Below are 14,255 nucleotides of genomic sequence, written 5' to 3' on the forward strand. Positions count from 1 at the left end.
AGCCAGTCTCCACCCATCTCTGCAAACACACATCAGGGGTTTTCAATGTTCCAAAAAACTCTCCAGTTTATTTACAATACATTCCAAATCCCTTAACCTGGACCAGGAGGCCTCACCCAATCTGGCCCCAGATTACAATCCTGCCCTCACATCCTACCCCTCTTCCTGCCACTCCCTAAGCTCCATCCACATCAGCCTTCCTTCTACCAGTCACCTCAGAGTTCTGCTCCTGCTGACCCCTGTGCCTAGCACATTCATCCCCTGACTTCATGTGGCTGGCTCCTTCTCAGTTCATGGCCTTCCTTGGAGATACCTTCTCAACAATGGTACCTAAAGCTACTGGCCCCCACCCAAACAACATTCTCTCAAACCCTGCTCCTTTTTTATTTCTCTATAGTATCACATTTTTTAAATTATATTTGTTTTTGTTTCCTCAATAAAACTTAAGCTCAACGAGGGCACAAAACTGGGTCAATGCGGTACATAATAGGCAGGACTAGCACAGCGCAGGAACTCTACATATGTTGGATACATGGGCAGGTGGGAGGGTGGATGGACAGACAGATGGAGATAGGTAGATAAGTGGATGGTTCCATGGGTGGATGGATGGATGGAATAAATGAACAAGCAAACAAACTAACAGAAAAATGGGTGTGGGATTTGTGCCAGTTTGAAAGGATTTATGTACCCTAGAAAAGCCATGTTCTAATCCTAATTCAGTCTTGTGGAGGCAGCCACTTCTTTAAACCCTATCCAGTACTGTATGTTAGAACCTTAATTAGATTATCTCCACAGAGATGTGGCACCACCCATTCCAGGTGGGTCTTGATTAGTTTACTGGAATCCTTTAAAAGAGGAAGCATTTTGGAGAAAGCTTGAGAATAAGGAGAGAGCCGCAGAATGATGAGAGAGCCACAAAGCAGAGAACTCACTCTGCAGGTGACCTTTGGAGATGAAGAAGGAATATGCCCTCAGGGGAGCTTCATGAAGCAAGAGGCCTGGAGAGAAAGCTAGTACACGTCTCCATGATCACCATGTGCCTTTCCAGTTGAGAGAGAAATCCTGAACTTCATCAGCCTTTCGTGAGTAAAGGAAACCTCTTATTGCTGCCTTAATTTGGATATTTTTATAGGCTTGCTTTAATTGGGACATTTTCACGGCCATAGAACTGTAAATTTGTAACTCATCAAATTTCCCTTTTTAAAAGCTGCTCTGTTTCTGGCATATTACATTCCGGCAGCTAGCAAACTACAACAGGTTTTATGTAAGTGCCCAAAACACTAAGAAATCAGGGCAGCACCATTCGATGAGAATTCAGAGGCAGGAAGATCTTGCCTGGATGGGCACTGAAGTAAGCCTGCTGAATGAAACAGAAGCTTAAAAGATGGGGAAGAGACTTTAGCAGGTGGAGACAGAGGGGCAGTTCATTTCAGGTGGCTGAACAGAATCACAAAAGAGAAAAAAATGATGTTTAAGAAATAGTAAATGATCTGCAAAACAAATCTGAAAACTAAATGTAAAAAGCTTTTCACCATGAATTTTACAAGTAATATACCAGAAAATATAAACCCTTTTCAATTTCCTATACGTGTTTAAATATAAATGATTAGCAAACTTTCTGGCAAAGCTTAAATAGTCACGTATTTAATTAAATTGCAATTTTCCAAGTGGAGGCTTTGGAGTTGAGCATACTGGACTTCTATTCCATCAGTACTCTGGCAGATGAGTAATGTATTCCAATTCTGGTACCCCAAAAACCAAGAGAACAACTTCTTGTCTATAAATTGCTTTCAACTAAAGATTTCAAGAGGCTACACTATGGCACTCTTCCTCACTTAGCCACTAAGCAATCCCTGTGTTGAGTTCATCTCAAGAAAAAAGGCATTCTACTAGCACCTGCTTTAACACCACTCAGTGTAGTGGCCGATCATCAGTCACTGATCTACTGAGCTGTGGCTCTCTCAGCTTTTCCCTGACACATCTGTAGTTGCTAAGAGAAGGCAACATGCTCTGGGAACAACTTCAATACCACTGAGGGGCAGGGGAAGCTGGAGACCTGCGGGCAGTGGGGGGGGGGGGGGCGATGATGAATGGGTCCAGCCTTCTATGTGGCCTCAATAGTCAAGCCCGGCCATATTGCTTCCTGGCAGCTATAGTAATAGAGGTTATAAAACATATTTAGATATTTGGGCTGGGGACAGGGGGATCCAGAAGAGCAAAGCCTGGACCAGATGATAATGGCAACATCCACGCTCCTGTGGCCCAGGGGCTCTCAAGTATCAATGTGTCCAAGAAGCACGCAAAGATCTGGTGAAAAACAGATACCCTGCTGCCCTACTAGCAACTCAGGTTCAGAAAACCGGGTGGGCCCCAGACTCTACATTTCAATATGGATCCTCATGGGCTGTGATGCTATGGCCCACAGACTTCCCCTTGACAAACACTCCTTCTGTGCTAATTTGGTGGGGGTGGGATATAATCCCTGTACACACGCGCCCCCACCCCAACAGCATCTGTTGCTGGGAGCTTTCTTTGGGACCTTCAGAGAGTCTGAGGAAAGCCCTGGACTCCCTCTCTCTCTCAGCAAAAGGTACCTGCACACAAACATACACACAAAACTGGGGACAGGCTCAGGCTGTATCTTTAAAAGTCCACTCTGACCCCAGGTCTACAGCATCCCCAGTCACAGCCCACTCACTCATCCTTATCTTTTAGAGACCAGCCAGATAAAAGAAGGTAAGAAACATCGGGTCAGTCATGAAAGACTGCATTTACACTGCAGCAGGTTGGCAAAAGCTCTGTGCAGCTAAATGTTTTATCCACTGGGCAGACCTTTAAAAAAATTACAGAAAGAGTAACACTTTTTTATTTCTATCACTTCCAGATCATTCTTTTTTCTCTACTGGTAACGCAAATGTTTTGAAACAATCTTTATACAAAATACCACTGGCTGAACACTTTTCTACAATTGCCTGGGACTAAGACGCTCCTAATGAATTAGCTAAGAAGCTGAGAATTCTCAATTAAAATCTTGAGTCTATATAATTAAATTATTGCTTTGCCCAATATACAAATACATGGAAGGAAAACTTTAATTCTCTACCTTAAGAGTAAAAAGGATGATGCTCATCTTTGGTAAATCAAGTCAGTTAGGTAAGAAGTTTGGGTATTTTACATCCTTCTTTTTTTTAACACACCTACAAATGAGATTAGAAGATTAAATAATTAAGAATCCTTCCCAAAACCCATACTCAGGTACAAACAAAGCCCTTAAATGCACTAGCCCGTTAGTATCTTGAGAGAATAGTTTAAAAGCAAAACAGATGTTGTGTGCTAGTTGAAGATTAGAAACGTTTTCTGTGCCAAAGGTAGAAGAAGAGGAGATCACAGTTTTTAATTTACCAGCTATTCCTCTAGCAAGGATCAAATTCTTTCTCAATTTTTCCAGTTTTGGCAACACATGCTATGAATTCAAGGAAGTAAGATGAAGGATAAATAAATAAACAAAGGAAAAATAAAGGGTTCCCTGGGCAGAAAGATTTTTTTTTCTTTGTCTGCAGTATATTAACATGGGACAATCATCTAAATGGAAGCAAAATTAAAATGCTAAGCGAAAAGGCCATCCCTTGCTATCTTCCCAGGTAGGAAGAAACCAGCTTGCTTGGAAACATCGAAAAGGCTCCAGTCCCTTCTTTCCAGCCAGATGCCCATGAATGGCTGGGCATTCCCCCCCGGGAGTATTTGACAAGGGACTTAGTGTGGACTCCCACTGCTAGAAGGAAGAGGCAAGGCAGAGGGAGGGCAGGGCCTACCAACCCTCCATACCTACCCACTTCCCGGAGGGCTATGCTGATATCCTAATTCTTAAGCAATTGGAAGTTTGGACTGAAAGGATGAGAAGCTCCGGTGTCAGCCTGGTCCTGCCAGGAGGCTTTCTGTGAAGCAGACACAGTCCCGGGAGTCAGTATCACTGGCCCACCATGACAAGGACTGAAAGGTGGCAACAATAGGCTTCAGGAGAAAGCTGTATCTTGATTTCCACTTTTGTTGTAGAAACGCTTCAATATAAACAAAGCAGGACTCTCAAACAATGTCTGTTCAGTAAATAACATGACAAAATGGACTGGAATAAATGATATGATCTGGGAATCACTTTGGCAACCAGGTTTGGAAACACACCTTTGTGACAAGTCAACAATTTCAACCTGGTTATAGGCCATGTAAAATCTGAAGCTTAAGCCAACCAAAATGGTGACACTGGAACCTAGAAAAGAACTAAAAAGGGAATGCATACATTTGAATAATTGCTCTTTTATGAAAAAACACAAACACACTGGCATCAACATAATTCCTCCTTATAGCCAAAATACTCCTCAGAAGATCTGTCCCTTAAACATAATGTGCAGCCACTGCAATACCATCGTTATGTAGCTACAGAGGGGCTGCCTGGTAGGAACGAGACACCCTGGACCTAGCCTGGCCTCCATTCCACCTGCTGGATTTCACAGCATCTATTACTGGAAAGCGCCCCCTGCCACAGGAAGTGCAAATGAATGAAACTGAATGGGGAGCTATTTCTCCCCATCCCCCTCTCTAGCCCACATACTTCTTCCTACAGAAGCTACAATGTTGTAATCTAGACAGTCCAAGGTTTCCAGGCACAGGAAGGACACTTGCTGATCTGACAAGTGTGCAGAGAAAATTATAGGTAAAGCAATAGTGACATTCAGAGAAGGATAAATCCAAAACTCTGATACCATTTTTTAAGGGTCAACTCATTCCAGGGATTTGCCAATAAATCCACAAGTTAATTCAAAGATGTGTATTTGATCATTTTTTCAACTCCTTCTCACATTTTAATTTAGCATGGTTTTCAATCATACTAAATAAATGTAAATACAAATCACTGATGGCAACATTATGAACTAGGGGCCCTGGGCCTCAGAAAAGACACCCTCAATTACAAAATGACCCCTCACCAGGAAAACCACCAAGTGCTCCCATACACATACAACCCCAATACACATGAGACCTAGGAGAACAAATTTTCCTAAGGGAAATGAAAACAGCAAGAATAAGTTTCTACAGTTAGGAATGGCTGACTGGGATGGTAAACCTTTCTAATAGCTAGGTTTCCCGGGGAAGAATTAATGTTCTAGCAATCTTTTCTAGATAATAATTAGGATGTTCTTGCCAGAATCATGTTCTTCCATAAAAATGGCAACAGGGAAAATAGCTTCTGTTTAGTGGTTCTGCTATTGCTTTGCTTCTGTGATCTGTTGACTTCAGAGATACATCCTTCAGAGCAAGAACTTAAAACTCTTGTTCAACATCTTCTTACTGTCAGACTATATCATAGGACACATACGTAGGAGCCTATAAATATACTGGGTGGGCTGCTGATGTGGCCACAAGAAAACAAGCAGAGGCTGCCGTAACCAGTTCAGAAAGCAAGGATTGAGGCAGGCAAACCACTAACCACCTTCACCAGTGGGTCTACACCAGCCATAGCAGCATTACCCATGAAAAGAACTTTGGGACTCTTAAAAATGAGAATCTACCCCTATTTGAAGTATAAGTTAGAAAAACAACAATTGAGAATGTCTTCTGCTCTCCATGTCCTTAAAAGATTAACTAAACCATCTGGGCCCTGGCAAGGCCTACCCTGCTCAGCACCAGCAGAGACATCAGCTCCCTGTTCCAAAGGGCTGCATACCCCTGGCAACCTTCCAGGGCATGGCAGCAAGCAAGATGCATAGCCCTCTCTCTCTCTAAGCCAACTTAGCAGTGAACTCACTGCCCTCCCCTCCACATGTGACATGATTCCCAGGGGTGTAAATCTCCCTGGCAACATGGGACAGAACTCAGAGAAAGAGCCAGGATCCAGCATCAAAGGATTGAGAAAATCTTTTTGACCAAAAGGTGGAAGAGACAAATGAGATAATTAAGTTTCAGTGGCTGAGAAATTTCAAATAGAGTTAAGAGGTTATCCTGGAGGTTATTCTTACGCATTATATAGAGATCCCATTTTAGTTTATGGTGTATTGGAGTGGCTGGAAGGAAGTACCTGAAACTGTTGCGCTGTGTTCCAGTAGCCTAAAGATGAATGTATAACAATACAGCTTTTACAATGTGACTGTGTGATCATGAAAACCTTGAGTCTGATGCTCCTTTTACCCAGGGTATAGGCAGATGAGTAAAAAAATACGGATTAAAAAATAAATAAATAATAGGCGATAAGGAGTAAAATAAATTGGGCAGACGGAAATACTAGTGGTCAATGAGAGGGAGGGCTAAGGGGTATGGGACATATACGTTCCCCTTTTTTCTTTTTATTTCTTCTTCTGGAGTGATGTAAGTGTTCTAAAAAATGATCATGGTAATGAATACACACAACTATGTGATGATATTGTGAGTCATTGATTGTACACCACATGTGGACCATACGTGTGGGAAGATTTGTCAATAAAAATATTAAAAAAAAAAGATGCACAGCCCTTCAGGTTTAGGAATAGGGTACACAGACAAGGAGCAAGGAAACAAGTAAGTAACAACAGAGGTTGCAAGTGCTATGAAAGAAATCATCAGAGCAATGTGACAGAGCAGCCAGGGAGTTTATGTGGGCTTGAGGGGATCAGAGAATCTCCTCCTCTGAGGAGATACTGCAACCAAAACAAGAGCCCAGAGGTAGGAAAGAGCTCAGTCTATTCTTAGAACAGAGAGGAGGCAAGAGTAGGTAAAGGAGGGGACCCAGAGAAAGACTGCGAAGGGCAGGCAGAGCCACCGGGGCCTGGTCATCCAGGCCTCGGGATGTGAAGAGAAGAAACTGAGATTTTAATCTAAATGCACTTGGGAGGCATGGAAGGGTCTGAAGGAGGAGTGAGATGGGCTGGCCTTGGGACCTTGTGAGGGTTCCTAAATTGTCCTATACTGCTATTTACCTCTTACACTGTCATTAGCCTTCTCAGTGTAGGATGCCCCCGAGGTGGGGGCTGGTCACATACAGCAGTTATTTTTCTCCCCAGACACTGTGGTGGACTAAAAGCGACATACACACATGCACATACGTACCCACGGACACACATATATAAATACACACACACATACACATTGTTCATTTGTTCGAATGGTTTTAAAAAACCTACATTTCAAAGCAATTTGCCAAAAGACCAATTGTTCTGTTAAGTAAGAAGTTTTCGCCATTAATTAGACTATAATGGGAAAATAAATACTCAAGAATTAAAAGCCCAGTGACAGAAATACATGTTTATTTATCAGTAAAAAGAATCTGCCTCTGGACTTCCTACCAACACAAAAAGCAAACAGGTGACCATGTGTGGAAGAGTCAATCCCCTTCTTAGTGAGAACAGGAAGGCAGAGCCGGGCCTATCACACAAGCCCAGGGGCAAGTGCTGGCACCACGTTGTGCCCACTTGTCGCCACCTACTGGAGAGCTGGGGGAACAAAAGAGATGTGGACAATCTTCTAAATTCTAAAACCTCTGAGTGTGAGTTATTTGGAATGAACAACTCAAATTAACCCAGGGCAATTTATGCATTTAAAAGAAAAGCTACTAAAAGATTCATTAGCCATTAAAATAAAGAACTTTTTAAAATTCTAATAAGTTAACATGGCTCTTCAAAGGTTAAAAAAACAAATAAAAATGCCTGTCTTGTTTTTAAACAAGAGAGCTGAATTCTTAAAGGTATAATATATACCTTTATATACTTCTTCGAGAAAATATTTAGAAGGAAAAAATATTAGAAGGGGAGGAAAAAAACTCAACCAAAATTTTTCCTCAAATAGAGTTAAAGCAGAATAATAAATCAAGACTAGAGAAAAATTATCAAATAAATCCAGAGGGAGTAGCCAGAGGCAAGAGGAAAACAGGAGAGAGAAGGGTACCATGGAAAAGCAGGTCCCAGGCAGCGTTCAGGAGAGAGGGGACCAGCAAGGGCTACTGAGTAGACAAGGAGGGCATGGAAAGTGGCTAGGAAATTAAGCAACATGGAGATGACTGGGAATCTCAATAAGAACATCTGCAGATTAGAGGACCCTGAGGAGGGAACTAGAAGGGAGGAAACAGAGACACTTTTTAAATGGAGATATGTGGGCATATTTAAAAGCCAGCAGAATTAATATTGTATGCTATGTTTCCACAATTTCAAAAAAGGAAAGAAAGAGCAACTAAAGAGACAATGAAAATTAAATGCAATACAAGACTCTGGACTGGATCAAATAATGGAGGAGAAAAACCCAAAACAACATTATTGGGATATAGGGAAAAAGTAGAAAATAGACTATCAGCTTTATATCAATGATAAAGTTCTTGAACTTGATTAACTGTACTTAAGGTGAATATCTTTGTTCTTAGGAAAGGCACACAGACATTTGTATGGTCAAGGAACATGATATATGAAACCTACTCTAAAACATTTAGAAAACAGATAGATGAATGGATGGATGGATGGATGGATGGAGTGATACAGAAAATGCAGCAAATGTAAACACTGGTGGAAGAGGAGTTATTATTTCCCATGCCTCACACAGTTCATCATGTGTAGTTCTCAGCACAGTATAATATCTGCTGAACAGTAGACTCCTTTAATGAGCCATGCTGAAATTAAGGATTATTTTCTTAAGTGGAATTACTGCATCAAAGGGCAGAGACAGGTAAGGCTCTCGAAACATGTTATAGATTGGTCTTCTAAAAGGTTTGTACAAATTAAGACGTTTTCATGCACTCAGAAAGTATATTTATGCTTTAAAGCAGCTGGCTTTATCTGTCAAGAATTAAGACTGTTGTTATAACCAGTGGGCTTGGCTGTGAGGCCTGCGGGCACTGCTGGCCATTCAGTACTGTGGGGAGGGGAGCCAACACTGGCCAGGGGTGAGCAAAACCTATTAAGTCAGCAGATGGGAGACACCCGACTTGCTAGGGCAGTCAGGCAGGGGATTGGCTGCCTACTGGAAGAACATACTTGGGAGTTCATTGATTTTGTTCTGGAGGCTGCTCCTGACTGGGCTGTTCTTGAGGATAAATATATCCTCATTAAGTACATCCTTACAGTCCTGAAATAGTAGAACTATAACCCATAGCAAACTTTGAAATCTGTTCTATAACCACTTGTTAAAATTACTTTGATATTTACTGTTTTGTATATATATATATTTCACAATAAAAAATAAATAGGTGGAATGGGGTATTCATGGGGGTGGGTATGTTGGAATTCTCTGCATAAGTTTTGAATTATTTTTGCAACTGTCCTGTAAGTTTGAAAGGATCCCAAAATAAAAAGTTTAAGGAAAAAAAAAGCGAATGGGAATAAGATAAATGAGAGAGACACACTGCTTTGACAAGAGCACAACAGGCTTAGCATGAGAGGCTGAGAATGTGGAAAGGGAGGCCTCCAAAGCCCAGTCAGTCTGGTTTCATGGTCAGGTGACCTAGGCAGCTATACTGGGCACCCCACTAAGTAGGCACCATGCTTGGTGTGATCTCTGCTATTGCCATCGTGAAACTCCTAATGACTCTGGAACAAGGGCCCCTTGTTTTCATTCTAAACTGGGCCTCATCTCCAGGAAGGGCAGCTCTGCTACTGAGCATGAGGTGCAGCTCTGCTACAGAGCAGGAGGCAGGGATGAGTGGTGGCCCGTGCCTCTCTGATGGTGGGAAGTAAGGTCAATGCCATCCAATGGTCTCTTCTCTGAGGAGAAGAAAGAGAACTCAGCTTCTGTGAGTAACCAGGAGGATGCAGAAGGGGACATAGGTTAAAACTTCACACGGGGTGGAAAACCCTGATAGATACCACCTTCCCCAGGTGATCAAGGTTAACAACACCTGTAAGAAGGCAAACTGATACCAAGCACCTCAGAAGGAGGACATGATGCACTGAGAAGGGCACATCACCACTTCTGTGCTGTCTCTACCAAAATGCATATCCTCAATGTGATCACAGAAAACCCAAAACAAGCAGCATTCTGGAAGCAACTCTCAAAAGAGTACTGGTCATGAAAGACAAGGACAGACTGAGGGACAGTCACAATCTGAAGAACAAGGAGAAATGAAAACTAAATGCAATGTGAGTTCCTGGGTTGGATCCTGGAACAGAAAAAGAGCAATAGAGAAAAAACTAATGAAATTCAAATAAGGCTGTAGTTTAATGAATAGTAATGAATTAATTTCAACGTTTGGATTATTTTACTAAGCTTACATAAAACATTACAACTAGGAGAAGCTGAGTAGAGTATAGGAAAACTCGGACTATATTTTCAACTTTTCTCTAAGTCTCAAATTATTTCAAAATAATTTTAAAAATTTCATGTAGATTTTTTTATTTAGACCTTTTTTTAACATTTAAACATTATCACTAACTCCGGGACCACCTTTGAGAGACAATTTGCACCTGAACCAGACATATTCCCACTTTCTACCAATCCAAAGAGTCAGAACAAAGAAAGAAAGGTTGTGTTCCTCTTAAAAATTCTGGCTGTGAACAGGTCACGCCCCTTTAAGTTTATAAAATGCTTCCCCCACAGCATCCGAGAGAGGCAGAGGGGAAAGGCTCTTCAGCCCTGACACTGCTGCCTGCCTCTCATGTCCACTGTTAAGTGAGTGCATTAATTAAAGCCTCCAAAAGTGTGTTAAGCAAAAGAACTGAGCAAGTTGGCAAGGCCTGTTACAGATTTCCTTTCTCTGTTTTAATTAAAATCTTTCCTGAAAGCTTATAGAATTGGCAGCAAATCCAGGTCAGACATTACTTTAGAAAAATGAGGAGTTACAAGGGACCTTGGGTGGCACCTTCCCCCCATCCCTGAGACAAAAGCCGCTCCAGGTAACCCATTATTCCTGATGGGTGGACTGGCTAGCACAGGGCAGTCGGGTTGTGCCACTACGCTACTGCCATCCAGTGGTGCATGGGCGCCATGGCACCTCACCTGCAGAACAGGAGACCAAGGGGCTCTACAAAGGAAGTTTTCCCTTCTGTGCAGGAGGAGGCAAAGGGGAAGAGCACTCTCAGGCCGCAAGCGCACTAAGGAAATATAGGTCACATAGGAGCATTCTTGGGAAAGGGTGTAATAAAATGAATACTAGGGCATGGTGATTTGTCTTCTCCACTTCAGACTGAGGACTTCTCCAGACACTAAAATCAAAGTCATGAAATGATCCAGGGACCCAGGATATGGTCCCTGTACCTGACTCCAGGCTCACCTGCTTCGGATCAGAGGTGGCAGTGCCAGTGGCTGGTGACTCAAGCTCTATGGTCACAGGCCCATCGTTCTGAATGTGGACTTGCATGTAGGCGCCAAACTTGCCATCTGAAAGAACAATTCAAACAGTCACAAGAGATGGAAGCACCAGATTACCCTAAAAAGTACACTTAGATAATAGCAATCGGAAACCTGGGGGGGTAGGACAGCCAGTCAACACAACAAAGGATAATGAGGGAAATGTATGAATCAAACAGCAGGTGCCACCACAGACCAACAGATGGGGCATGGATGGAAGGTCTGGTGACACCAAGTGCTGGACAGAATGGGATCACCATGAGTGTCAACTGGTGGGAGAGTAGATGGGTAAAACCACTTTGGAGGGCATTTTGGTGACAGATTCAGTCAAGATAAATTTGAACAAAACCTTACAGTCCTCGAACTCCACTTTGGGAAGTCTAGCCTAGAAACTTGTACATAGAAACAAGAGGAAATGTTCAAGGATGTTCACTCCAGCAGTGTTTAGAAAAGAGAAAGTGGAAACAATCTAACAGTGCCTTAGTACGGAATGAGTGCATTAATATTGCCTTTGTTATTCAATGGAAAACTATCCAACAGCCGCTGAGCTGGAGCTACCTCCATCAACATGGCCACAGCTCTAAAACAGAACATGGCCTTTATAAAGTCAGCTGCCACAAGGACACCTCCAGTATACTACCATTTACGAATTTTTCAACACCCATAACAAGTTACAGTTGTATATTATTTATGGATATAAATGTGTGTGAAGGTGTGTGTGGATCGATGTCAAAAAAAATCTAAAAGCATGGGCAGGAAAGATGAATGACAAATGCTGGCGAGAAGACTGGTTGTGGGAAGAGGGGAGGTTAGGGGAGGAGGACTTGGTCATCCTGTTTAGAGAGAGACAGATATGAACGGATTGTGACAAACTGGGTACTGAATACACTGATCTATTTTTTATATGTTTCATATTTAAAAACTTAAATCAAATCTAAAGGAAGAGGAAGCACAGGAGGCTTCCCAAAACAATCTCATAAGTTGGCCTCTAAATGGTCTGTATGTGTCCATGGGTGTAAAGTAGGGTGGGGAACCAAAAGGCAGGTCAAGTTACAGAAGCCACTGCAGACCACAGAATGGAAGAGACACTCGTTCCTCACAGGACAGGACTGCCCAGAGCCGGGGCACAGGTTTGGGGGACATTCATCACCTCTACCCCACAGCTCCTCGCCCCAGGAGGGCACTGCAAGCTCACCACTGTGCTGCCCAGGCAGAGAGCCTCCCTCAGTCCTGAAAGAAAGGGCTCCGAGCTTCTGTTTGATACCCAAACCCACCCATTTGTTTCTGATCAATTCACAGACACTGAATTACATTTACAAAGAAAGCCAAAAATACGATTTGAGAGATGATGCTGGGGAATAATCAGAATGCCTGTTCCATCCATCCAAACACCACGTTTAATGCTGGGTGTAAAGGCCGCCAGTGACATACACTGACACATACTCAAAGAAACACACTGTCCTCCGCAATTTGGGAGGGTTACTTGTAGACCATTTCTAATAAAACTTGTCTAAACCACAACTAAGAAAAGAAGTAAAACAGTACTGAATCTTCAGAAACTAGGAACTAGCTTGTCCTCTTCTGTTCCTACTCCTGACTAGAGAGTGGATACAGCATATGAAATTCAGTCTACTTGAAAGCCCCTCATCATTGTCCTAGTTTGCTAGCTGCCAGAATGCAACATACCAGAAACAGAATGGTTTTTAAAAAGGGGAATTTAATAAGTTGCTAGTTTACAGTATTAAAGCCAAGAAAATGTCCCAATTAAAGCAAGTGTATACAAATGTCCAATCTAAGGCATCGAGGGAGAGATACCTTGGTTCAAGAAGGCTGACGAAGTTCAGGGTTTCTCTCTCATCTGAAAGGGCACATGGCGAACACAGCATCATCTGCTAGCTTTCTTTCCTGGCTCCCTGTTTCATGAAGCTCCCTGGGAGGCATTTTCCTTCTTCATCTCCAAAGGTCGCTGGCTGGCTCTCTCTGTTTCTCATGGCTATGTTGCTTTTCTCTGCTCTTTCTCAATCTCTCACTTTCTCCAAAATGTTTCCTCTTTTATAGAATTCCAGTAAACTAATCAAGACCCACCCAAATGGGTGCAGACACACCTCCACCTAATCCAGCTTGATTAAATTACATCTCCAGGGAGATGCGCTAATTACGTTTTCAAACATACAATACTGAATAGGGATTAGAAGAAATGGCTGCCTTTACAAAATGGGATTAGGGTTAAAACATGGTTTTTCTAGGGTACATACATCATTTCAAACCAGCACATCATCTTCCACTCATAGTTGGCAGGTGAGTGCCAGGCATGATGCTGAGTACCAAAGACCCAGTTCAAAGGCTTGGACAGCACTGGCACTCAGAAATCCCACAGTCTGGGGGGGGGGGGGGGGGCTGGTGGTGACGCAGAGGGCACGCATGTCAAGGCAGCATGGTAAGAAAAGGCCAGTTTCTGGCCCTGGAGACCACAAGACGGACTGAGTCCCCAGTTTGGGGTATGAGAAAGGAATCAGAAAAGTCTTCTTGGAAGAGCCTACATCAGATATAAGTCCAGAAGGGAACCAGGACTCAGACTGGGAGAAAAGATGTCTAGCCATGAACTAGCTTTGTGACCTGGAGTGACCTTTAACCTCACCATGGCTCAGCCAGGGCTACTAACAACACCTGAATCATGGTGAAAACTAACTGAGACAGTGTGTATCGAGTGCTTAGGCAGGAACCAGGCACATGATGGGACAAAACCAATGTGGGCTCTTATAATGATGTAAAGAGGCATGTGTGCTCAAGGGCTTCCACACACCAGAGCAACACTGCCCAAACTGGGTCCTGCCAAGCATCCCTTGAGTGAAGGCCATAGATAAATACTTTTGGAAAACCATGCTTATTTTAACACCCCCTTGGAGAGTCCTGATGTATAGCAGCATGTTTAAGGTTCTCATAACCTCCTTGAGTACAGAAACCTG

The 14,255-nt window shown here is 42.7% G+C and overlaps 1 protein-coding gene across 5 annotated transcripts in view; it reads right to left on the bottom strand.

Annotated features, from left to right (window-relative positions):
- Positions 1 to 14,255, bottom strand: part of DTD1 (D-aminoacyl-tRNA deacylase 1) — a 252,963-nt gene that overhangs the window by 170,202 nt on the left and 68,506 nt on the right. For all 5 annotated transcript variants that reach the window (XR_013157180.1, XR_013157179.1, XM_077114868.1 and 2 more), the window contains exon 4: positions 11,213 to 11,319. Coding sequence is in view for 3 of the 5 variants with exons in the window: in XM_077114868.1 (XP_076970983.1) it covers positions 11,213 to 11,319 (107 nt within the window). In the remaining 2 variants the exon portion in view is untranslated. The remainder of the gene's footprint in view (positions 1 to 11,212; positions 11,320 to 14,255) is intronic.

Source organism: Tamandua tetradactyla, chromosome 1, assembly GCF_023851605.1.
Source record: "Tamandua tetradactyla isolate mTamTet1 chromosome 1, mTamTet1.pri, whole genome shotgun sequence".
NCBI classification, from domain to species: Eukaryota; Metazoa; Chordata; class Mammalia; order Pilosa; family Myrmecophagidae; genus Tamandua; species Tamandua tetradactyla.